This window comes from Thunnus albacares, chromosome 4 (genome assembly GCF_914725855.1).
Source record: "Thunnus albacares chromosome 4, fThuAlb1.1, whole genome shotgun sequence".
Taxonomy (NCBI): domain Eukaryota; kingdom Metazoa; phylum Chordata; class Actinopteri; order Scombriformes; family Scombridae; genus Thunnus; species Thunnus albacares.
Window position 1 is genome coordinate 16,144,936 of NC_058109.1, and position 25,271 is coordinate 16,170,206.

The 25,271-nt window shown below is 38.5% G+C and overlaps 2 protein-coding genes across 3 annotated transcripts in view; one reads left to right on the top strand and one right to left on the bottom strand.

The window, feature by feature from the left end:
• syn2b (synapsin IIb) overlaps positions 1-25,271 on the top strand; it is an 87,285-nt gene that overhangs the window by 47,308 nt on the left and 14,706 nt on the right. Inside the window, exons 2-5 of the mRNA XM_044348176.1 lie at positions 10-67; positions 5,289-5,380; positions 12,894-13,050; positions 13,388-13,477. Coding sequence (XP_044204111.1) covers positions 10-67; positions 5,289-5,380; positions 12,894-13,050; positions 13,388-13,477 — 397 coding nt within the window. The remainder of the gene's footprint in view (positions 1-9; positions 68-5,288; positions 5,381-12,893; positions 13,051-13,387; positions 13,478-25,271) is intronic.
• LOC122980305 (metalloproteinase inhibitor 4-like) lies at positions 13,922-25,168 on the bottom strand. Of its 2 annotated transcripts, XM_044348183.1 has the most exons (6): positions 25,072-25,168; positions 24,532-24,833; positions 17,348-17,445; positions 16,543-16,657; positions 16,019-16,143; positions 13,922-15,683 (listed from the first exon to the last, which is right to left on the bottom strand). In XM_044348183.1, exons 2-6 carry the CDS (start codon positions 24,668-24,670, stop codon positions 15,486-15,488), a joined length of 675 nt encoding a protein of 224 aa, XP_044204118.1. In that variant the 5' UTR covers positions 24,671-24,833; positions 25,072-25,168; the 3' UTR covers positions 13,922-15,485. The 2 variants fall into 2 exon arrangements, with proteins under 2 accessions (XP_044204118.1, XP_044204117.1); XM_044348182.1 differs by lacking the exon at positions 25,072-25,168 and having other exon boundaries at positions 24,532-24,935.

The following is a 25,271-nucleotide window of genomic DNA, read 5'->3' on the forward strand; positions in this document are numbered from 1 at the left end:
CTCTTCCAGGGCCAAAGTGTTTCGGGGAAAGAAGGTCATTGGGGAGTACGACATCAAAGTGGAGCAGGTATTACATTGATTTTTATAGACATATCATGCTGCAGAATCGTTTATAAAAGGTTGGAGGGGGGTCTGAACAGAGATGAAAGTGAACTGACACCATATTCAGATGTTTGATATGGAAATGCTTTTACTGACAAGCAGGGACACTGGTGCACAACATTTTCAATAAAACGAAAATGTCTTTCAGATGAGACTTTTTTATTGCTTTACACAGCAAGTTATATGTTTCTAAAAAGAGCTCAAGTGTAAAAGCGGTTTATTTAACCTTTATTTCACCAGGAAAAATCTCTTTTTACAAGAGAGTCCTGGCCAAGACAGGCAGCAGCACAATTAACATAGTTGTAGACATAAAAGGACATATAACAATTTACAATGAATAAAAAGAATAAATTAGAGAATCATAAAATATCAAAAATATTCATCAATATTCATCACAAGTCATCTACATCAAACATCTACTGTCAGATGAGCCTGCCTCCAAGTCATTTAGAATTACTTTAAATTCGTCCAGTGAGCTCCCGAAGATTCAGGTAATTTTGCAACTGATTCCAAGCAGAGGGAGAAGCATACTTAAATGCCAATTTTCCTAATTCAGAACAGGCTTTAGGGACAGATATTAGGAGTAAGTCCTGGGAGCGAAGACAGTACCTTCCCATACTTTTCTGAAGGATGTTGAACCATAGGTAAGATGGAAGCAGACCAAGAATAGCCTTATATATAGGGAATGGTTAAGTCTACAGGTGGACAAGGCAGACCATACAACCCAAGCATACAAAGAGCAATGGTGAGAAAGGGCTTTAAAATTTGTAATAAACCTCAGTGCTCCATGGCAGTTAGTATCCAGTGCATGTAGGAATTGCGAGGATGCATGCATGTAAATAACATCGCCATAGACAGTCGCAGCAACAAGTCTCCTTTTGGCCTTAAAGGAAAAGCAAGACTTCTTTATAAAATAAAAACCCAACTTAAACTTCAGTTTTTTCACCAACTTTTTCACCAGAGTGAGAATCATCTATTACAATTCCTGGATATTTATATTGAGATACAGACTCAATCTCAGAGCCCTGAAAAGTGATAATAGATAGATAGATAGATTCAGTGCCTTTGATTTTGCATTTAAAAACATCATTAGTTTTGTTTTGTCAGCATTCAAAACAAGTTTTAAATCACACAATGCATATTTTACAGTATTAACAGCAAGTTGTTGCTGATAAAGAGCCTGATTTGGTGTAGACGCAGAGCAGTATATCAAACTGGAAACTGTGGAAACTTTGGTGTGCCCCAGGACTGATTCCTGGGGCACACCCTTGGATACTCTAAGGGAGCTAGAAGTGATACCTTCTACTTGCATGCACTGAGATCTGCCTTATAGATCATTTTCAAACCAACAGTTTGTTGTGACAGGCCTACACTGATAAGTCTTTGCTTCAATATTGCATGATCCACAGTATCAAAAGCCTTAGATAAGTGAATGAAAAGTGCTGCACAATGTTGCTTGTTGTCTAAAGATTCAATAAAATCACTTACAGTACTACTTTTAGGGCTGCTGTAGTTGTGCTGTGTTTTCTCCTAAAACCTTATTGAAAATCAGATAAGATATATTTAGCAGAGAAAAACTCTTGTTCACTTACAAGGGATTCCAGTCCCTTAATCAGGACAGACAATTTGGAGATGGGCCTATAATTGTTTAAAACTGTAGGGTCACCCCCTTTCAACAGGGGAAGAACAAAGGCAGATTTCCATATAAGAGGAATTTCGTTATCGTCCAGGGAGAGATAAAATCAGCTGCTAGCTTTAGAAAGTAAGGCTCCAAGTTATCAGGACCTGCCAATTTTCTAGTGTCTAAAAGTTTGAGGGCTTTATGCACCTCTGAGACTGTAACTGGATTAAAATTAAAGGTTTAACTTACCGTAACATGACTGTCAGAATAAACAGTAGGGAATTCTTACAAGTAATGTTGAGAGAGTCCCACAAGGGACCAGAGGCAATGAAACGCTCAATAAAACAACTAAGCATTTTGGCCTTATCAGTGATTTTATGTCAGTCCTTAACAATGCAAAGGAAGCTCTTTGCCATTTTTATTTACAGATAAGGATTTAATAGCCTTCCAAAATTTTAAAGGATGGTTTAGAGTGTTTGAGGTTTCAGTGAGGAAATAATTAGCTCTGGCTTTTCTAATTGCAACTGTGCATACATTGTACAGTCACCTGAAGAGCGGCCAGTCTGAATCAAGACCTGATCTCCTTTTTCCTATGCCACATTGCACTCATGAAGTGAGTCAGATAAATCTGTGTAGTGAACCATGCACTGTCTCAGCCTTTTACTCTGTACATTCTGAGGGGAGCATACTTGTCGACAAACTCAGTGAAACCATCATAAAATAATTTCCAGGCATTTTCAATGTCAGCAATAAGGTTTATAATGATGCATGGCTTGGTTTTGGAAATTGTTGTATTTCTAACTGTGGCAGTGGACACAGTGGTCACTAATGTCATTTGCGAATACAGAGGCAGCTGTGTATATATGAGGAACATTTGTTAGGATTAGATCAATTTAGAGATTATTTTTCAGATTAGGTCTAGCAGGACTATCAACAATCTGAAAGAGATTTAGTGAGTCACAATAAGCTTTAAAAATATCAGGTACCGGTTATAGCCAGTTTATATCTCCAATAATGACAATTTCACTAAAATTCAATGCTGATAAAAGCTGCATTAAAGAAGGTAGAGAACCACTGACAGCTGAAGGTGTCCTAGAGCAACCAACCGATTAAGAGAGAAGCACATTCATGTGAAACTTACTTTTGATAAAGATTGCAACACCCCTGCACCTTTTGGGTCAGTCAGTCCTATATAGATTATAACCATCAATACTATTATCCTTGTTTGTATGTCCTATTGTAACCATTTGATTTCATTTGATTTCCTTTATTTAACCAGGTAAAAGTCACTTAGAGATTAAAATCTGTTTTTCAAGAGAGACCTGGCCATAAACAAAAACACCAAACTTATTCATTGATGAAAATTATCCAAGCTTACATATTGGTGTGAGGCAAAAGTATATGAACCCTTGCTTTCAGTAATTGGTGTGACCCCCTTTTGCAGCAATAACTTAAACTTAATGTTTCCAGTAACCATTATTGGCCCTGCACATCAGCTTGTAGAAATTTTACCCCATTCCTACTTACAGAACAGTCTCATCTCAGGGATGTTGGTGGGCTTCCTTACATGAACTGCCCGCTTCAGGTCCTTCCACAGTATATCTATAGGAATAAAGTCAGGACTTTATAATTCCAAAATATGAACTTTCTTCTGCTTTAACTGTTTTTTGGTACAACGACTGACATTAAGGGTCGTTGTCTTGCTGCATGACCCACTTTCTGTTGATCTTCAGTTCACGGATGAATACCCTGACATTTTCCCATAGAATTTGCTGGTACAACTCACAAATCATAGTTCCATCAATGATTGCAAGCCGTTCTGGATCAGAGGCAGCAAAGCAGCCCAAACCATGACACCGCCACCACCATGTTTCACAGAAGGAATAAGGTTCTTATGCTGGAATGCAGTGTTTGCTTGTCACCAAACATAACGCTTCTCAATCAAGGCAAATAGTTTGATTTTGGTCTCATCCATCCACAGAACATTTTTACAATTGCCTACTGGCTTATCCAAATGGTCTTGAGCAAACCATAGACAGGCAGCAATGTTCTTTGTGGAGAGTAATGGCTTTCTCCTTGCACCTATGCCATGCACACCACTGATGTTCAATGTTCTCCTGATGGTGGACTCATGAACACTGACATTAGCCACTGCAAGAGAGGCCTTTACTTTCCTAGACGTTACCCTGGGGTCCCGTGTGACCTCCCGGACTATTACACGACTTGCTCTTGATGTGATCTTTGTTGGTTGACCACTCCTGGGGAGGGTAACAATGGTGTTAAATGTCCTCTGTTTGAGCATGATCTGCCTGACAGTCAACTGGTGGAGTTCAAACTCTTTAGAAATGGTTTTGTAACCCTTTCCAGCCTGGTGAGCATCAACAACTCGTCTTCTAAGGTCCTCAGAAATCTTCTTTGTTCGATACACTTCCTTAAACCTGTGTTGTGAAGCTCAGACTTTGATAGTGAAGAGCCAGATTTCTCTTCTTTAAATAAGGCGGAGCCTCCCAAACTCACCCCTTATTGTCATCCCATTGCTTGAAATGCCTGACTCTAATTTCCCCTCAAATTAACTGATAATCCTAGAAGTTCACATGCTTTTCACATATGCACAAATACATTAGATCATTTTCTTCAATGAACAAGTTTAATTTTTTTGTCTAACTTGTTTAATTGATGACTCTTTATCTAATTTTAGGAATTGCATGATAATCTGATCACATTCTAGGTTATATTTATGCAGAAATAGAGCTAATTCTAAAGGGTTCACTTGTAAGCATCACTGTATGACATTCTGGTTTCATATTGGTTGAACCACATAACCAGAAAACCATTTTACAATACTTAATGACTGCATTTGAAATGACTATATTCTCTGGGGTTTCGGACCAAACAGTTTCACACCTAATAGATGTTGACAGTTAAATTACAACCTCAAGTCTCACCACAGAAACAAAAATAGACACCAGAGGAGACAGGAGTTGGCAGCTATGAGTCACAGAGAAATCTGCTCTATATTTGCAACAACACCAAGGAGAAGCATACATACATTATTTTACTAAAATAACCACACGGTTTATGTAAACAATATTATGGATTTGTTTGTATCCTAATAAATATAGATTTAAAAATATGCAAAAAACCTTCAAAAGTATGTACATAAAAATATTTTCCTACATCCTGTTTTACTCTCACTGCCTCTGAAAAAATATATTTAGAAAAGAAAGTAATTCAGTATTTATTTGCTATATTTCCTCCCAGTACAAGTGATTAATTCAAATAAAAAACAAGAATGATGTGCACCATATGAGCATGGCTGTAATTATGGAATAGAGTTGAGGTATTACATCTTTTCCCGTGCGACCTTGAACGCTGACAACATACTAATTTGTTATTCTGTTTCTTTGGGGTTGTTTATTTATAGCACAAGGAACCATTTATAACAGACGTGTTTATGCAGCAATTACCATATAACAGGATTCCTGTGTATTTCATCACTGTCTATATCAAGACTTAATGTTTGTAACTGATGAAACTGTCCTGTGTCTTCTTTCCATCCTTGTAGGCTGAGTTCTCAGAGATCAACCTCGTCTCACATTCAAATGGAACCTGTAACATTGACATGCAGGTCATCAGGGGCGGGACCAAAGTGGTCAGGTCAGCACCACATACATACACACACACACACACACACAAACACACACACACACGCGTGCGCGCGCGTGCGCGCACACAAACAAACACTGGTTCTTTTGTGTTCTTTGAGAAAAACAAAGCTGTTATTTTGGACTCAAATCTCACTTCCTAAACCCAAACGTTTACTCTGTGTTTTAAAAACCCAACAGTTATCCCGACACTCACATTTATTTGAAAATACAAGGAAATACATGCAAACACAAAAAAATACAAACTGTATAACTTTCCAGCCAGCCTTCAACCCCTGATTCTAATTCATAACCTACTCCAGAGATAATACTTGGTCCTAACAAAAACGTTCTCAGTTTCAGAGTTGTTTTTTCTTTTTTTGGCTTTTCCAGCCTTTATTGAAAGTGACAGATAACATGAACAAGTTCCAGGCCAGAATCAAACTGTATGTATCTGAACCACTCAGCAACCAGAATGCCTCTTTTCTAAATTAATTTGAGTATATTGAGACATGTGGTCCTCTCATGGAAGTGTAAGAAGATATGGACTCCATGGACATCAACTGTCAAGGACTAGCTTTTGATGATGCATCATATATTAATTGTTCTTCTCTCATGACCAAATTAATGTAATCTACAATCCAAGAGTGCAACTAAGAATTACAAACCTGATAATCCCCTGATGAGAAACCAACCCAATAGATAAGCATGGGTCCTCACAAATGTTAATTTTACTTTTGTCGCAAGTATGTTTGGTGTTTTGATTTTACGTTGATTTTAAGTATAAGAAACACATACACATTACTCTTAACAACAAAATGCAAACAAAAAATATAATCTGAACCTCAAACTCAGCATTTTCATCAGCTGACATGCTGCAGCATAGCACTGTTGTACCATGTTTGCACATAAACGATGATGATGATTCAAAGACCTTTCTATCAGATTAGACTGAATGCTTTTGGAAATAATAAAAAGACTCATTTACTGTAAACACTGATCAGTGGAAAAAGGGCCGAGGCGTATGGCCACAACCATTACCGGCAGACTGGCACAGTAGTTCTACAGTACGCACAAACATGTGAGTGTACTGTAAACCAGACAATCACACAGACACACTCACACACCACAAACCACACTGACACAAACACCAGTGTCCCGGCTGAAGACAGCCAGTGATTAAGCAAGACTCTAACTCCCACTGCTCACCAACCAACAAAACCAACAGGAAATGAAGACGGCAGCGTCAGTCTGATAATCTCTGCCCTGTAATTATGCTTTATGAGGGGTTGGTCCACACATACTCACACACAAACACATAGTCAACTGTGACCACTGCCTGAGATAGTGTGGAGTCAGGGAAACTTTGATTCATAGACAGAATGATTCACATCCACCTGTCCTGACAATTTCATGTCTGCAGAAGCATTATTCTCATACAATGGGTGTCATTTAAGCTCCTCAAAGACCTCAAGAGTTGTATCATGGCCTCAGTTTCACCCAAACATAGACTTTCTGCAGAGAAAATTCATGAGTTTACAACATAATGGTCAGTCTGTCTTGTCTGCCTTGTCTGCCTGTCTGAGTTCAAAACAGGCTTTTTAGACTTGAACGGTTTTAACAATCTGCATTTGTCTATTTAATTGCACTGTGTCCATCGATTTCAAGGGAAAGCAGTGATTTTTGCTAACTGCTCTTAGTCTGTGCGTTGCTAAGTAACCCTCAACCTGAAGATGTAATCTTGTCCAGACTCTGAGCATGTCACTGCACAATTTACAGCTCTTCTCTTCTATTTTCTATCTTTTATCTGTTTTTATTTCATTGTTTTTTTGACTGACGACAACCGAAATAACTCAATGTCAGATGTAACAATATACTATGCCCTACAATTTATGACATATTTACAAGTTAAAACATATAGACACTCATGATTTGTAATTGATCATTGAGCAAAAGTTCTGGTGTCAGAGTTTTAAAACTTTGGTGTAAGGAAGAGGCTGTGTGTGTCATACTATGTGGAAAAGACAACGTCATTACACAGCAGGGATAAAGTCACTTAAATATCTCCATTTTGAGTTGTACTGTGTGACAGCAGATGGACTCTGGTCGTTTTTGGCTGGAACATTTGCTAATCCTTTTGGTGCATGCATGCATGGTTAACTTCCATATGCTCAGCCACACACATCTACATGCAGGTCAAATGAGAAGAAGAAAAGCACACTTCACTAAATGATATTTGATAAAGAGATCAAGCAAGCAAGCAAAGTTTATTTATATAGCACATTTCACAGACACCAGTCACAAAGTCCTTTGCAGTCAAAGAAATAAAATCAAATACAATCAGATCAAAATGAATAAAAACAAAGACACCAAATAAAATATACAAGGGGAACAGGCATAAGAGACCAATTACAACATAAAATACCACATGCTACAAAAATGCCTGTCTGAACAGATGGGTTTTTAGCTGCTTTTTAAAAGAGTCCACATTATCCAAAGACCTCAAGCTTATTGGAAGACTGTTCCAAAGCTTAGGTGCTGCTGACTGGAAAGCACGATCTCCCTGAGTCTTAAAATGTGTCCAAGGTACACTTAGAAAACCCTGGGTGAAGAACCTAAGAGCTCGGCTTATGGTGTGGGGGTGCAGAATGGACAGTTTGTAAGCTGTGTAAGGAAGATTTATTAAGGCAGGTAAAAAGAGAATTACAGTAGTCCAAATGTGATGAAATAAAAGACTGTATTAGCATCTCCATTTCATTTATTGACATAACAGACCAGAGTTTGCCATGTTTCTTAGGTGAAAGAAACATGATTGAGTCATGTTTCTTTCACAAAGTGATCTTTCAAATGCAGTCATGTTTCAATGTGAGCTTAAAAACCCATGGTTTGGTCAAAAACACCAAGATTACACAGAGAAGACTGAGAAGATTAGGATAATGCACCAAGGTTCTGCCTGATTGATGAGTAAAGATTATCAGGACCAAAAATCAGGACTTCACTTTTGACTGCATTTAACTGCAAAAAAATATTTGCCATCCAGTGCCTAATTGTGTTTGAACAGTTCAGTACAGAGTTTGTGAAGCTTTCAGATTTAAATGAAAAATACAGCTTGATGTCATCAGTGTGTAAGTGGTAGGAGATGTTGCTAAAACTACTGATAATCTGTCCTAGTGGCAGCATGAATATGGAGAATAAAATGGGTCCCAAGACGAATCCCTGGGGGACACCACATGACAAAGTTGCGTTGTCCAACACAAATTCACCTACAGAGGGTCTGTCACCTCCTCTGTGAGATATAAGGGGAACTAGTCCATTGCAGTCCCGGAAATGCCCACCAGATGATTTAGCCGGTGGATTAGAATGTGGTGGTCCACAGTATCGAATGCTGCGCTGAGGTCCAATAAAACCAAAACTGAACAATCTCCGGCATCTGCAGCCATTAAAATATCAATTTGAGAGCCATTTGAGTGGAGTACAGTTTACAGAAACCAGACTGAAATGTATCAAACACCCTGTGCAATTCCAGTATTTGAACAAGTTGCTTCTCAGCAACTTTTTCTAAAATTTTGGAAAAGAAAGGAAGTTTTGAAATGGGCCTGTAGTTCTCTGTCAGGGAGGGGTCCAGGTTTGTTTTCTTCATCAAAGATTGAACAATAGTCTGCTTAAAGTAACTGGGGACACACCCTGATAGAAGAGAGCGGTTTATAATATTGACTATGCAGGGGCCACTAAAGTTAAAAACCTTTAAAAACAGAGAGGTTGATAGGACATCTAGTGGGCTCGAGGAGGGTTTCATTGGTCCTAACAAGGCTGCAATATCATCTATGGACACAGGACAAAAGGACTGCGAGATGGATGAATTTGAGGAACCACTAGTGAGTGGACTGGACAAGGGTGAGATATTTGCCCTAACATTTACAACCTTGTCTATAAAATATTTAACAAAGTTATTGCAGTCACTGTTTGAGAAAATTGGTAAGTTAAGGGTGCTGGGAGAGACAATATAGTTAGTAAGAAGTAAGTAAGATGATCTCTCAGCCTTCACCATATTGTTGAGGATACCTATGAGTTCACTGAGTTGCAGTCTGTGTACGTCAAGCTTTGTGGCTTTCCACAAGTGCTCAGTCTTTCAACATTTGCGCCAAAAAGTCCAGATAGCCTCATTCATCCACGGGGGTGTGTTTTTGGAGATGTTTCTAAGTTTCAGAGGAACCAATTTATCCAACACTGAGGAGCAGTGAGTGTTAAATGATTGGACTAAAGTGTCCACGTTTCCATCCTTTAAAACAAAATTGCTGTCAAACACCATAGAAAAATTGACAGCCATAGCCTCATTTATGATGCGGGTGCGTCTCATATGGCAGGAAAGCTGAGACTCCAATGTCGAACAAATGTCAAATAAAATACATTTATGGTCACTGACACATAAGTTCTTAGAGCCAACAAAATGAATATCTATACCATATGTGTGTGCCCACCTGTGTGTGTAGAGCCAGGACTCAGTAAGATTAAGAAATTCAGAAGCAGCATTACACTTAATGTTCACATCGAGAAATCATTAAAAATCATTCACGACAGAGTATGCAGAGAACTTCGTGTCAGCAAATCCCATGAAAAGACAGAAACTAACAATGTGTTAGCCTGTCTCTTGTTTCACGTTACATTGTGACTTCCATATAGCTTATCAGCCTATTTGTTCCTACGTAAATAGATCTATAAAATCTAAATATACTCTATATTTTCTTTTTTTTTAAGCAAAATAATTTCCTAAAACAGCTGGGAACTGTGGTTTTTCGTAAACATTATTCAAACAGGAGTAAACAGTGTATTTGTTGGGGGTTATTTTCAGTGGGGCATTAACACACATTTGAGTGGGACTGACTCAAAATAAACTACACCAACCATGTTTATGATAATAAAGGAACATGTCACCCAGTGCAGTGTTTTGGCTCATTTATATGTTTTTAACAGTTTTTGGACAACAATGGAAGTCCATGGCAGAGAGATATAAGCTACTGTACCAGTTGTTGGCTACACATACAATACTTATAAGCAGGATCAGTTCATTGTTGTTTTTTGTCTTTTCTTGAGATTTGTTGACAATAAGAAAAATTGCAGAATATCACCAGGCTTGCCCTTAAGATATGTTCATTTTAAGGTGCATGCCTGCAGATAGACTTTTTGTCTTGCCAGTATCCACTAGATATCTCACCTCTTGCTAATCTCATTGGTGCATGCCTGATTAACTTCCACATGCTCAGCCACACATATGTACATCCAGGTCAAATGAGAATAAGAAATGTACACTGTCATTAAAAGCACAATGATATTTGATAAATAGAGTGCAAGAGACCATTAAAAATTATCCACAACATATAACTCCTCTTTGTTTTTCTTTCTTCCTTTTTAAATTTCCATCAGGAAATGTAGCTGGCAGACTTTACCAAAGGTCTTTAAGTTCTTTTTTGTGAGTTGTTACAACTTTATTCTTCCTGGAAATGTTTTACATTTGGTTCAGTGCATTAGGTTAGAAATACAACCCACAGTGAAAAACCTAAAGCTGAAAGCTAGTTAGGCTTTACTGACAACACTAATTCAGGGTATAAAATTGAGAGTCATTGCCACGTTGATCTCTACTTCTTACTGTCACCAATAAAGAGATTACAGTCACATTAATTGCTGTGTCCTCTCCTCCAGACTCTTTCAGTTCCTCGGAGTGTCTGATTAGTATTCCCAATGCATGAAGAGCTGGTGGTGGTCACACTGGGCCAGGGTTTTCTCTCTCTCTGCCTTGTTCTCTCACTCCTCTCTACATCTCTTTTACACTGTATTTTTTTCTCTCTATCTCTTTTCTCATACCTCTCCACTCTCTCTCTCTTTCTTTCTGCCTTCCCTCACATGCCTTGTCCCTCTTACACACATGAAAGAGACAAAAGGAAAAATAACAAGAGTCATGCCCTATCACTGTCACCCTTCCACTGTGCTGAACTGCAATGAAAATTGTTTTTGCCCTTAACCCGCTGGTCATAAATTGCTTTTCTTAGCTCCAGAGCTGTGGTTTTTACTGTTTGTTTTTGGAGACCCACATATTTATAAAGTAAAACATAAACAATTCTACAAAACCATAGAAGATCATGAAACACCAAACTTGAAACTCATTTTTAGGTGACTGTCAGCCATTTAGCATTTTGAATGATGTTTACGTGTTCAGATTTGGCTCCATTTTGTGTCTATTTTTGAATGCCAGATTTCCTCTGCACTCTGCACGGTTGGCCTGGGGAAGGCTTCAGACAGCCATGTGCTAAATTCTTGATGGACACATGCCACTTCATTTCACCTGCCAGCGATGACTCACCAGGAGATCAAAATGTGTGGGAGGTTTAAACAAGCACAGGGTAAAATGTGGTCGTCAGAGTTTCTGGTAACTTTAGCAGCTCTGTCTATGCTTTTCATTGGATTTGGTTTATGCTCCAGCAACCCCAGCCATCATTACCTAAGATAGTGTCGCACTGGCAAAATTCTTATCTTAAAAGCCTTGTCATTTTAGATGGGAAAATCAATGGTTGTTGTCTGGAGACAAGACGCCAGCTTTTGTCTACCTCTGTATGAAATTAAGGACCAATTGTTAAAAAAGTTGTAAGTGCTTTTTGAGTGGTAAATCTGTCACCATTATTTTTGTAAAGTGCATATTAGTTGACAGGCATAGCAAAGGTAAGTAAGGGGGGCTTAGCGAACCAACAAGCACAAGAAGTACCAGGAACTGAATCTCAGGAGCCGTTGTGGTTGACAGACATACATATAATGTTAAAGGACTGAATTTTAAAGGGCAGCCGTTATTAACTTTAGAAAGCAGTTCTCCAAAAATCATTCACAGACTGGTTTTAATACAACAATATGAGCAGTGTGTCTGTTTACTGGAGATGTGAGTTAACTTAATTATCATTACAGCCAGCCCCAGTTATCTGCTTGTTGCCTTATTGAGTAATGCATTAAAACATGGCGAGTCATCAATCATTTTGTTCAGATTCACTGCTCAATTATGTTAAAGCGCTCACAGATCTCCAGGTTTCTGTCCATGCTCACTGTTTGAAACACAAGTGTGCTCCAAAAAGCACAGATGACGCTCTATTCTAAGATAAGACACATGACCACTCCATAATTTTTGTTTTTTTGGCAAACATTAGTAGTTTAGGCTGCCAGCGAGACTTGTGTATCTGCTCCATCACTGCCACGGCATCCTGGAAGCTCAGAATAGCACCTTTTACTGGTGGTTTTGTGGGTTTTTAATCTGCACCATGACCTGAGTTTAATGTCATCCCATCTCTTTCTTCCATGCAAAAGTGTCTGGGGTTATCAAATTACCCTGCTGCCAGACACTGATAAGTGACTCATGCTGGGCTTCTTTGTGATTCTGTTATGAGTCAAGCTGTACAGGAAGATAATGACACCTGTGTTGTGGTTAAAAAAAAATGTATCTTTCCAAATGTATCTTTGTTTCTTTATTTCCTCTTCTGTTTCCATACTAGGTCTTTCAAGCCTGATTTTGTCTTGGTGCGCCAACACGCCTTCAGCATGGCCCAGAATGAGGACTTCAGGAACTTAATCATCGGTCTGCAGTATGCAGGCGTCCCCTCTGTCAACTCTCTGGACTCCATCTACAACCTCTGCGACAAACCTTGGGCTGTAAGCAGTTTCAGCAAAACTAGTTCACAACTGCAAAAACCGACACAGTGTTTTATTCACAGCAGATTGCAGAAATGTGGAAAGCTGATTTTAATGATGCCAGAAGCTATAAATTTCATTTTTAATCAAGATCATTTTAAATATTTATTAACAATCTCATGACTTTTGTGGGTCCAAGAAGAGTAGACTACCATGACATTGATTATTACTATATAAATAATGAGTATACTCATAGTACAGTATTACATGTTATAAATGACTCAACTGTCCAATGTGTTCCAATTGCAGTTGACTCTCTTGCTCTGTTTTTTCCTTTTATCCTCCACTTTTCCTCCAGTTTTCCCAGCTGGTCAGTAATCAGAAGAAACTGGGTTCAGACAAGTTCCCTCTCATTGATCAGACATTCTACCCCAACTATAGAGACATGGTGAGAGTTTGTTCTTATTATTACCCAATGTATGTTTTCAGTAGCCCTGCAACAAACTTGTTGATAGATAAAATTGACAAAATTGACAAAATTTCTCGACTTATGTTCTCAAGATTTTTCTGTATATTTAGTAGTTTAACTATTTGTCTCAGGGTAGTGAAATGTGCTGTAAAAGCAAGAGACAATTGACTTCCATTAAGATTTCTGTTGGATGTCACTGGCAAAATAAAAAAACATATTTAATTTAAATAATTTTCCAAAATGCAATTCACTATATTTTTTATATATTAATTGTGATTGTCTTAAATACTCTAAGGTAAGTATAATTTTTTGTAAGATATATTTTCTAACCTTTTGGTAACTTCAGCAGAATAGAAGTTAAAAAAAAAGAGTCTGTGACACAATATACCATTGAGACATTTTATATACAATCTTTTTTGGTACATGGAAATAGAAAACTCTATTTAGACAGAAACAGAGACATAAATACACACCCAAACAATTCTTTCAGTAAAAAACAAACATGAAATTGTTTGATAATACTTCACTAAAGCCATACAGTTATGATGCATTATAATCATATTGGTTATGTCAATTATTAACACATTTCAAAATATATCATACAAATTACTGCATTGTGCAGGTTGAATGAAACTGTTTTTTTGTTGAATGAGACTCTTAATATAATCTTTAAATAGTGGCGCATCCTGCATTTTAGTCTGTATGACTTCAGTGAAGTAATCCAGTAACAAGACAGGGGTCAATTCACATTTGGGCCTTTCAATTCATGTTGAGTCATTATATTAAATAATGCCTATAAAAACAACACTTTAATCACTAATTATAGCTCAGTCATGAATATCAGTTATTTCTTTCTTGTACCAAATATTTTACTATCTTTTCTTGTATTTTAACATCGTGGAGAATCCACTTCCTGCATTTAAGGAGTTAAAAAAAAAAGTGAATTGAACCTTGTCCTGTTACATATGTCCTCTAAGGAGGAGGTGGCTTTGCGTCTACAGGTGGCAGTGCTGTTGTTAAAGCGCTGGATTAGATTTTTGGCACAGGAAATAGTACAGAGTTCAACCGAGGAAACTAAAACACACTAAAACCACAAGAACCTCTATGCTAAGACAAGATCCGGTTAGCCTGTAAAATGTTAATTCTCAATGAAGTACAATATTTACAATCTCAAGAATTATTGTCATACTGTATATAATTCCTGTGTCAGATTTTGTCAAAATATATTTAATCCGGGAATGTCTGGTTGCTTTGCTCTATATTTACTGTATATACAGTGCATTTTCATTTGCATGGGGCAGTTATTTGAGAATATATAAAGGTAAATAGTTCACCAGTATGTGTAGGGGAAAGGTAGCAGTGCTGCTGCAGTGTGTCTGCAAATGTTAAGTGCACAGAAGATTGGTTTAAAGTATGTAAAGCACACTTTGCAATGCAAGGTTGTGGCATTACATGGGGGGAAATTTTGGCAGGTTTTCTGTACTTTTCATTTACCTGCCTTTATTAGAATGCTTATTTATCTGCAGTAAATGCATAACCTATGTTACTGCTGTAATTTATGCTTAAACAAATTTGAGGTCTTCAATATTTGCCAAGGTTATGCATTTACTGCCAGGCCCCTCAGAAGGGAATGCAGAAAGTGGATGGTCTGCTGCTGTTCTTATTCTGTGGAAAACAGCAAGTGAAGTGGAATGTGTGAGAGCGAGAAAATGACTCAGAGGAATGTTGAAAGCCCCTGCAGTTTATGAAAAATGTTTCTAGCATCGCTCTAGCAACCACCTGAGCCCTGCTAAAACAGAAGCTCAGTGTCGGGTTATGCTCCCTAACATATAAAATCAGCCAATTTTTCAGTGAAATCAGTCGCTATGTAACACATTAACATCGGCAGCCAAATTGGAGCTACATACTGTAAGCCAAAGCAGGAAATGTTTCTGACTTGAGGCATTGCAGGAGTCAAATGGAGTGACATGAATTTCAGGATTACAGGTCAAGGGTCAGTCATGTCCAGGAAGTCTTTCTCAGGAGGGGGCCCACCCCGGTACCAGCTACAGGTTGTGTCAGAGCGGCGGATGCAGGCGTACTGCCGAGCCTGCTCCCCATTTAGGCTGTTATCCAGCAGCCAGTCAGTCCACAAGCACTCGTTTTCTCCTGTAGACGCACACGGCACCGTGTAACAGGTGTTGATCTGAGGAGAGAAGAGTATTTGTTCACTCATCTTGTCAGTTCCTGAAATTAGCCTCCTCTGTACTGTGAAGTTTTGTGAGGTGAAAGTTGGAAGAAAACTGGAAGATGATATGAACAGAGTGCCTTTATAGACACATGATGCCATCAACAAGTGTTGATCAGGAAGAAAAAAATCACAAGACACATGAAAATATTTTGTTCCCAAGTGGAAAGGAAGTTTAAGACAGAGTGAAAAGTGAGAGGTGACTGTTTCTGAAGCCGAAGCTCAGTACAACAGATAGCTGATTGAGACAAAGATAAATATATATTAACGAAGAAAGAACAATCTTGACTCACTCTGCACTCACAGCCCATCTGGTATCTGTAGTTGAGATTCTTCTTTTGTGAGAGCGATAAGTTGTCCCAGGACTCCACCAGGTCACACTGGCCAATAGAAATCCTCCCATCACTCCACATACTTCCTGTTTAGTAACATCACAACACCGGCATTGAAAATTTAATCTTGCATTCAGCATATAAACTTGTCATATAAACATGTCACCCTGTTTAACAGCGTCAGTCCTTGTAATAATATGAATGTAAATGTTATAAAAACTAACAAAAACTTTAATAGTAAACACTAGATCACAGCTCCATCCTATTAAGATGAACAGCTAAAACAATTTAGTTTGAATAATCTAACTATGACTGCTATAAATATGTCCAATATTTTTGGTTACAACACATCTGCTTGTTAACAGAAAAGCCATTTGGGGCAACACAATCCCACCACTGCCACTTTTGGCTTTACTGCAGTAGCAAGTAGACTGCCTTTTTCCTCCTAAAAGTACCAAATAAAAAGCAAATATTGCCTACTGTACCTGAGAGCAGATACCCTGCTTTATTGTTGGAGTCCAGTTTGACTCCACACAGCGAGGAGAAGACTGGAGTGTACACATACTGGATATCCTTGGCCTTGTCGAACCCTTTGAACATCTGAACACAGAGACGTTCAGGGTGAACAGAGTAGAAAGTTCAAGTTCAAGTTTTAAGGAAAGGAGAGGTACAAATTTAGGAATTTACATTTTTGCAGTGCAAAGAGGAATTATTAAGGGACTAAAGCACATTTTAAATGTACTATACGTGATTAGTTGCCAACTATTAAATTTATCGCCAACTATTTTGACAATCAATTAATCATTTTGACTCATTTTCTAAGAAAATTTCCAAATTCACTGATTCCAGCCTCTCAGATGTGAATATTTTCCTCTATGATAATAAACTTAATGTCTTTGGGTTGTAGACTGTTGGTCAGGACAAAACAATACATTTGAGGACGTCACCTTGGGCTTTGGGAAACAGTTACCAACATTTTTCACCATTTTCTGACATTTTATAGACTAAACAACTAATCGATTAATCGAGAAAATAATAGACAGATTAATCAATAATGAAAATAATCGTTAGTTGCAGCCCTACATGAAATACAGCGTGTGTAGCAGCAGCAAAAACTGGTTGTAATTGTGAAATGTGGATTTGATCTCTACATTTTGTCGTCTTCACTAGGTCTGAACTGCTTGTTGTTGCACCCAGACTTTTTACACACATAAACAATACAGCTATACACAGCAACATGAACAGTGAAAATGATGCAAGTCAATACCAGCAGCTGTCCAGAGATCTTACCTTGATCATTTTGATTTCATATTGGATCATCTTCATGTAAGGTGAGGAGCTGTTGCTAGGCGACACAATCTTCTCTCCAGAGATCTTTGCTCTTATCACTGTCAGGGGGGGGGGGAAAGGAAAGAAAGGAGGATTTAGTTTGATTGAAATGCCAAATAAATGCAAGACACAAGTTGGAGTGTGATTTACATAGTAGAGATAATGGAAAACACTTTTTCACCCTATTATGCATGTTTACGGTCAATTGGTTAGAAGTTTTTTCTCCTTCTCTTGTTTTTTAAACTGTTATCAGAAAAGATAGACAGATATAAAGATAAATAGATCTTCCTGACCACCCACCACCCACCCAACACTCCCTCCTTTCCATCGTTTCTTCTGTCATTCGTCTTTCTCCCCACATAGACAGTGTAGCAGTCCCTCTCAGTAGTGATACAGGATGTGTCCCTCCTCTCCTCTGGGAGGGAAATCAAAACTCACATGGAATAACAAGTAGCTCTCTGCTTGCACACCCCCATTAGCAGACTCCACACACACAATTATGTATACAGTGTATACTCTACTAAACACACATGGCATGCGTACTTACTCGAGCCAAACCATGTCTGGCACAGAAATGACTCCATGTTATTTTATAAATCAAGTAGAGAGGTACAGCAGCAGGATAATTGGTCTGTGGTTCTCAACAGGAAGGTAAAAGTGAAGACCTGTAATTTTACAGCCTCTGATTTAGAGATAAAATATTAATTATAATCAAAATATCATTTATATTGTATGTTTTACCGAGCCAAGCTACAGCATGTCCACAGTCGTCATCAAAACGTATTATTATAGGCTTCCACCAACTCTTGAAATCTGCCCTTTTATACATCTGCACTACTCATAATGTCATTTCCTTAACACTAATAACACTCCTGTAGTTCAATCAGTCAAACATCATTAAGTTTGTTATTATAGCTTTCTCTCTGACAGACTAGCTCAAAAATACCTACAGAGTGGCTCTGAACATGTCAGACAGCTGCATTAGTTATGCAACCACCTGAAAAGTAGTGTAGAACAATATACTTACAACAATGTGTCAAACAAGGCCACATTTGACCATTTGCTAAACTCCTCTCCCAAATAAGTGTCCAATCATAGCTTAGCAACCATAACTAGCTACTGCAGACCCGTCAAGCTTTAAGTGGTGTACATTGCACTGTAAGAAGAGGGATACTCTGTAAACAAAGAGTTTGGAAAGTGTTTTTCCCCCCATTTGCCTTTAAAAATCAAAAATAGAAGAGCAAAAGTGTATTAAATGGATTAAATAGTGTGTTTGCTCTAACATAAACTGTAGTCATTAGCATGTCTGGCTAACTAGCTTTCTACCAACAGAGGTTAACCCAGCGTTACTTCCAAGGCTAGGGACATTTTGTACTACATTATTTTGTGGGGTTTCAGCTTTAAATGTCTCCATTCACAACCAGTGCATCCACAGTGTAGTATTTCCCCACAATAGTCAGATTTCCATCTGAATATCGTGCATATTTTGGCCGAAATTTCAGAAAACTGATAAAAGACACTGTGAATTAATGTACATTTCCATCCACTACTGTTTTGTGAATATTAATAGTAGTGCATCGAAGTAAACAGTTGGTGGCGCTGATTCTCCTATTGAGTGCACTAAACCACAAAAAGAAGAAGATGGCACAATTAATAGATAAATGATGACATAATTAATAAAGCAGCAGTCAAAGCTGAAGCAATGGAAGTGATACAAAGTGATACAACAGCCCTGTATCAGTTATACATACACGTATTGAATGCTGCCCAGGGACAAAGAAGAGCTTAGGTACATTTAAGTCACATGCATGTGTATGTCATAATTTATTCACTGAATTTGTTTCCATTGCACTGTTGTCGCATTTTGCTTTTATCAATACATCAACTTTTCTACCTAATCCAAAATTTTTTATGCAATATTTCGACTTTTTTCTAAGCAGCCAAACAAGGTTATGTTAGAACGATCAGTCTTATCTTGCATTTTTCCTTGTCATACTCAGTAGTATAGTACCAGGACTAACTATCTCCACACTGCAATTCTGTTCCATTATTTCCATGTCTTCTTCATGTAACATCACCAGTTAAGGACGCTAACTTGTTGCCTGGGACACATAGCATTAGCTTTAGCTTCAGTCTTTTATTAGCACAATATCATGTATGTATCCAACAAGTGCACATTTAAGACGCCTTTTCTCGTTTTAAAATAAATGATAAAATCTGTAACAACTGTCATTTCAGTCGACAAAATTAATGTTTGCTGGCTAGAAATTAGAAGCCAATGTTTGTCTACTTGTGTCTGAAATCAAGGACCCATTATTCTGAAAATTACCAATAATTTCAAGTGGTAAATCAGGGCTTAGCAATCAGGCAATCAGTTCCTTGAAAATGACTTTTCACCAATTGATTGATTTTATAATGTTTTTTTTATGCTGTTGATGCATAATCAGCAACATAAATTCAAGATACTAGAATGTCTTTATTATTTGACATAGTGAGCAGACAGTTTTCTTTTGCAATTGCCTGTGATTCCCATTAACACTGCAACATAATTGTCATTCCTTTTCTTCCACACTGCTCTCTCTAGACGAGAGAAAACGGTCCCCTGTAGCTGCACCAGAGTGAGATGGAGGCAGAGAGACAGACAAACAGGGAGGCAGAGGGAGTGAGTGACCTTGGTAAAGCCATGAAAGAAAGAGAGAGAAGCTACAGTATAAGAGAGGGGGAGAAAGTGTGACCCTGCACCCCTCCTAATCCTCACCCTCTCACACAGCTAAGCAAACCTCCCCCTTGTTTTTGCCTCTCGCTCATCACATAACTACACCACGGTTTTGTGTGCTGGTAAGGGGAGGAGGAGCTCAGCATGTACTGTGAAATTGCTTCAGGAGAAGATTTTTTTTTTGACAAACACACAAGAACATTGAAAGGCAGGCAGACATACAAACGTACAGACCGACAGTTAATGCGAACTTGTGCAAGGTGTTTTACAGTTCAGTCAGAGTGCTCCTTTGAAACAAATTGCATTGCCCATGGCAAGGCAGCTGGTCCAGGGACGTTCACTTTACAGAAAATGTCAGAGAGCACAGTCCTAGACGCTTATTCGGTATAACTTTGATATATTTCATTCTTTTACTGCATAATTCATCGCCAGAGGCCCAAACAGAGAATGGTAATACATCTGAAAACATTAGACCTGCATCCATTAGTAAATTAATACAGTGCTGTTGCAGCTGGTATTATACAAAAGTGAAGTGGGATGAAAAAAACAACAGCAAAGGGAAAGTGACCTAATACATCTGAGAAAATACAAGAGTAAATAAAATTAGTAAGCACACCTGCCTAAAAACTCACCTACACACGTGTAGCTGTGGCCTGAAAAATACACACAAAGAATTAAAGCTTTAATTGAGTATTTCTATTTTGTGCAACTTTATACTTCTGCTAGTCCACCTCTACTCCACTTTCCTCAACCTTCTAAAGGGAATTTTTTTCACTCCACTGCATCTATTTGACAGCTACAGTTTGTAGTTAGTTTGCAGATTGATTTTAGTGCATGTCTCTGGGGATGGCAATGTCACTCTGTTGGTCACTCCACCACCTTGGCCTGAAATATTGTAATAACAATTGATGGATCGCTAAAAAATGTTGTAAAGACCAGATCATTGGCCTCAGAGGATGGGGCCCATGAAAGCCTAATGACTTTTGTGATCCCCTGACTTTTCCTCTAACACCACCTTGATGTTGAAATCTGTGGTTTTGTGTATCTCAAAATATCTCTACAAAATCATAACATTTGATACAGACATTCATACTCATTCTCATACTCCTCATCATGAATTGTAATAACTCTTAATAACTCCCATACTTTTGTTTATGATACCTACCAATATACCTGCAAGACTAATGATGTTCCAATCAGCCTCAGCTGCACTTTATGTTTCGTAATAATTATCAAATGTTAGCATGCTAACATGCAAAACTAAGATGGTTAACACCTGAGCCACTTGGTTTTTTGTACATATTACTACAAACATATACAAAATTCTGATCATAAGATTCATTGTTAAACATTTCACTGTCTAAGATATGAGAAAGTACTACTGTAGTATAGTAGTTTCATGTAGTACCACTTAAACCAGCTACAGCATTAAAATGCTCCATAAAGGTCAATGCATCCATAATTTGAACATAATGAGTACACAGTGAGTACTTTAACTTTTGATCCTAAAGTAAAAGTGCTACCAGTACTTGTGTTCTTAAAAGTATGCTTCTTAATGATATTCAGAATTGTGTATAATATTGAACACTAAAACATGAGTACACCCACCTCCTCATCTATCATTTCATCATTTAAAAGCACTGTTATTACCACTGCACAGAAATACACTTTACCAATAATGGCTATCAAATTGTTGCCTTTTTTGTTCAGTTCAGCTCTTTGATCTGCACTTCCTTTGGCAAGAAGAACCATATCTTAAAGTAGATGAGGTGCTTTGGCAAATTAGTTGCCCCACTTAAATCTTCTCTTCTGAGCAGAGTAATGGGTCTATGTGGCCTATTAATGGAAAGTAATACCATAACAGTGCTGTGTGTAAGGATCAAAGAGTTGGCAGCCTGTGCTTTGGCTATATATCAGTGCAACGTGGAAGAGGAAAGAAGTTGCTACAGCCAATAAGCCGAGAATAGTACAGTCATTTTTCATTACAGTAGATTAGTGGATTAATAATTTATTGAGAAAACGTCTTTTTATACCAGATAAAACTGACAAATCTGACTTGGATCACCTTCTGGACAAAGTAGTTTCTGGGCAATTATAGTACGTTTGATGACTTTTTTTGCAGAGATTACTTGTAATTACTGAACTGCAAAACTCGTTTTATTCCAACTTTGTTGTCTCTCTTTAAAAAAATGATTCTTTTGGCCCAGATTCTCTGAAATGTTTACCCCCTACCTAGACATCTTTGAACTGTGCAGGCAAGGTTACCCGCTCAATTTAGTTGCTGCAGCTGTGGTATGAACAGGAATAAGGATAGACACGCCTGCAGAATGAAAGTGGCGGTGTATCTGCCTCACAGCTACATATCCAAAGAGAAATATTGCAAACTTGTACCATGAGAACTGATGTAGTAACTAACTTCCCCCCTCCCAGATGAATCGGCACCCTTGTCATGCTCACAAAGCTGGACTGTCAGCGGGCTTTCACACTGATATTGTTAGTATGCAGAACATTAGACCAAGCCTATAGACATGGAAATGAAGTAGGGAGAGAGAGGGGAATGAAAGAGAGAAAGATGGAGTAGGCTGTGTTGGCATGGCTTGGCCTCTGTCCAACACACACACACACACACAAGCTCACACACACAAACATGGCCAGGGAATCGTCCAAGGTTTGTGCGGATGGTATATTACTCAGATGTACAGCTTTATTCAAAGGGCTCATCAACGCGGACAACACTGTCAGGTCATCCGAAGGCCACAACCAGCCAATGCTTAGAAAACAACCAAGACAGTGTAACCACAGATGCCACAAGATAGACGCACTTAAGTGAAGGATTTTCCTCATTTGTAATTCATAGGTCTAAAAAGTTGGAAACCCAAAATGGACCACTGACTCTTCTACCCAAATCTGAGATGAACATGAACATTTAAAACTCAAACACAGACCTGAGCCCCAAACAGACTCAAAGGAAAAAAGCCTGTGGTCAATTGGAACCGATTTTGTTTGGGTCCAGTGGACACAAGTTGGGAAAAAGTGGTTCAACATGCAGCCTTTCATTTAATGTCTACTTGTTTCAAAGCCACATATTTAAAATTATGAGCACTGGCTACATGATAAACATGAGTATAAAATGCAGCTGTTTTCAAGGCTTTTGTGCACACCAACCAAAAAATCTATGATCATAAAATTGGACTCAATGCCAAACCAATTACTACAAAGTCTAGACTGACACCTGGTTCAGGCCTGTCCTGGTCTAACTTTGCAATGGCAGGTCTGTCTGAAGACCTCAAATTGTTCAGTCACAGAAAACAGGATAATCATACTTACAGGACTGCCATCTCAATCATGGATGACACATTTCATATGTCCTAAAAACACTGCCCCAGATACTCTCATTGTGTTCTCATAACCCAGTTCTAATTTGAGGGTATGGAGGCTTTGAAAACAGGTCTCAGCTTCCATTTCATAACTACTATTATCTGAAATACATTTTCAGAGTTTTGAAGGAGGTGATTCTCTCTAAACCCAAATGGAGATATAGACCAATTAGAAAACACAACTAAAAAAAAAAAGCAATTTCCTCTTCTACTTTCTCTTTCCTTGTCTCTCTCCCCTCTGCTGGAGTGTAACCTTTGACAGAAGCACATACTCCAGCTTTCCACAGTCTGGAGCCAAGTACTCAGAGTCAGAGCAGAGTGTTGGTTTTGGCCTGTGCTTAGACAAGAAAGAACTGGATGATGGGGGGCGTCAGACAGAGAGACAGGCAGACAACCCGACAGACAGACAGACAGACAGACAGATAGAAAGTAGACCGAACGATTCAGCGCTGACTGTTTTTTTAGGGTTTGTTTTTTTGTAATTGACCACAAGAATACTGTGTAACTATATTATGTGTGTATGTATTCCTATGAATATAAATTATCAATAAAAAACTGAATGTTTTATCAGATTTTAACTCTACAAATTAATAATCAATCAACTAACAGACTACATATAGAAATGCTGTCCACAGCTTTTCTATATCGAGCTTTAATAACTTGGACAGTCTACTTTCTCTGCATTAAACTGCCAATTTCTATGGATATAATTGGAAAAAGCCACAATAATAAATCAAAGTCATGTCAATTAACTACCATGTAAAGCTTAGCCTTGGAGCTCTATTGATTGGTGCTTGTCACAGTAGGTTTAGTAGTGTGGATTGGATTTCTCCCTTGCTGAAAAAAGAAATCTAATTAAGTTGATCAATAAGCCAAATCATCAATCAATTACTTAAGAAGGTGGCCTGTTCTTTCCTTTTTGTATTATTACATTCACACTCCTCAGAGCTTTTCTTCAGAAGTTTTCTACTATTATTAAATGCAGCAGTTTTTTATATTCTTTATCTGAGTGAACAGAAACTAAACTGGCTTTACAGCAGTTAATAACTTACCGATCTCAGCACTGCAGAAGAGCTGTTGTGGGTGTGCTGGGTTGCAGCTACATCCCTCCACACGTTCCTCCATGCCTGCACCAAGCAAAAGGAGCACCCAGAGCCCCAGACACACACTCCTTTCCTGGGACATGGCCATGATGACTCTGGCTGCCACTGACTGCTCCACTGCTCAATGAACGCTCGGCAGCCTCTTCTGATCCTGTTAAGTTTCCCCGGGAAGCAAATCAGGCCAGCAAAGGAAGGCAGATAAGACTGTAGAGTTGAAGTAGTAAGATGAGCTCTGCTGAGCTGAAAGGCAGCTGTGGATAGAAATGTTTTCATAAGTTTAAAGTACACAACTGAATTCAAGCTGGAGCAAAGAACTTGAATGAGTCGGAGGGTAGGCGGCTGCTGCCACTGCTCTCTCTCTCTCCTTTCTCTCTCTCTCTCTCTCTCTCTCTCTCTCTCTCTCTCTCTCTCTCTCTCTCTCTCTCTCTCTCTCTCTCTCTCTCTCTCTCCCTCTCTCACTCTCTGTAGACAACACACAGAGAAACTTACAATAGTTGGATCCCCTCACACTCTGGTCTTGAATGCTGAGAGGGTCGCACACAGGGAGCCTCTTATGTACTCAACAACTTAGGGACAGCCTCCTCAAACACAGAAAAAAAAACTACCATCCTTTGCCTCTTCTTCTACCCTCTTTTGATGTCCTCCCTTTCCTTCCATAGGCAGCCGTAGGTGTATTCATGATTGTTGTT

Bases quoted from the DNA above. Each gene is read 5' to 3' on its own strand.
- LOC122980305 (XM_044348183.1), bottom strand. From the start codon at position 24,670: ATGGCCATGTCCCAGGAAAGGAGTGTGTGTCTGGGGCTCTGGGTGCTC. The intron at 17,446-24,531 runs GTAAGTTATTAA...CCCCCCTGACAG, and splicing joins CTTCTGCAGTGCTGAGATCG to TGATAAGAGCAAAGATCTCT. The intron at 16,144-16,542 runs GTACAGTAGGCA...GTTACTAAACAG, and splicing joins AGCAGGGTATCTGCTCTCAG to GAAGTATGTGGAGTGATGGG.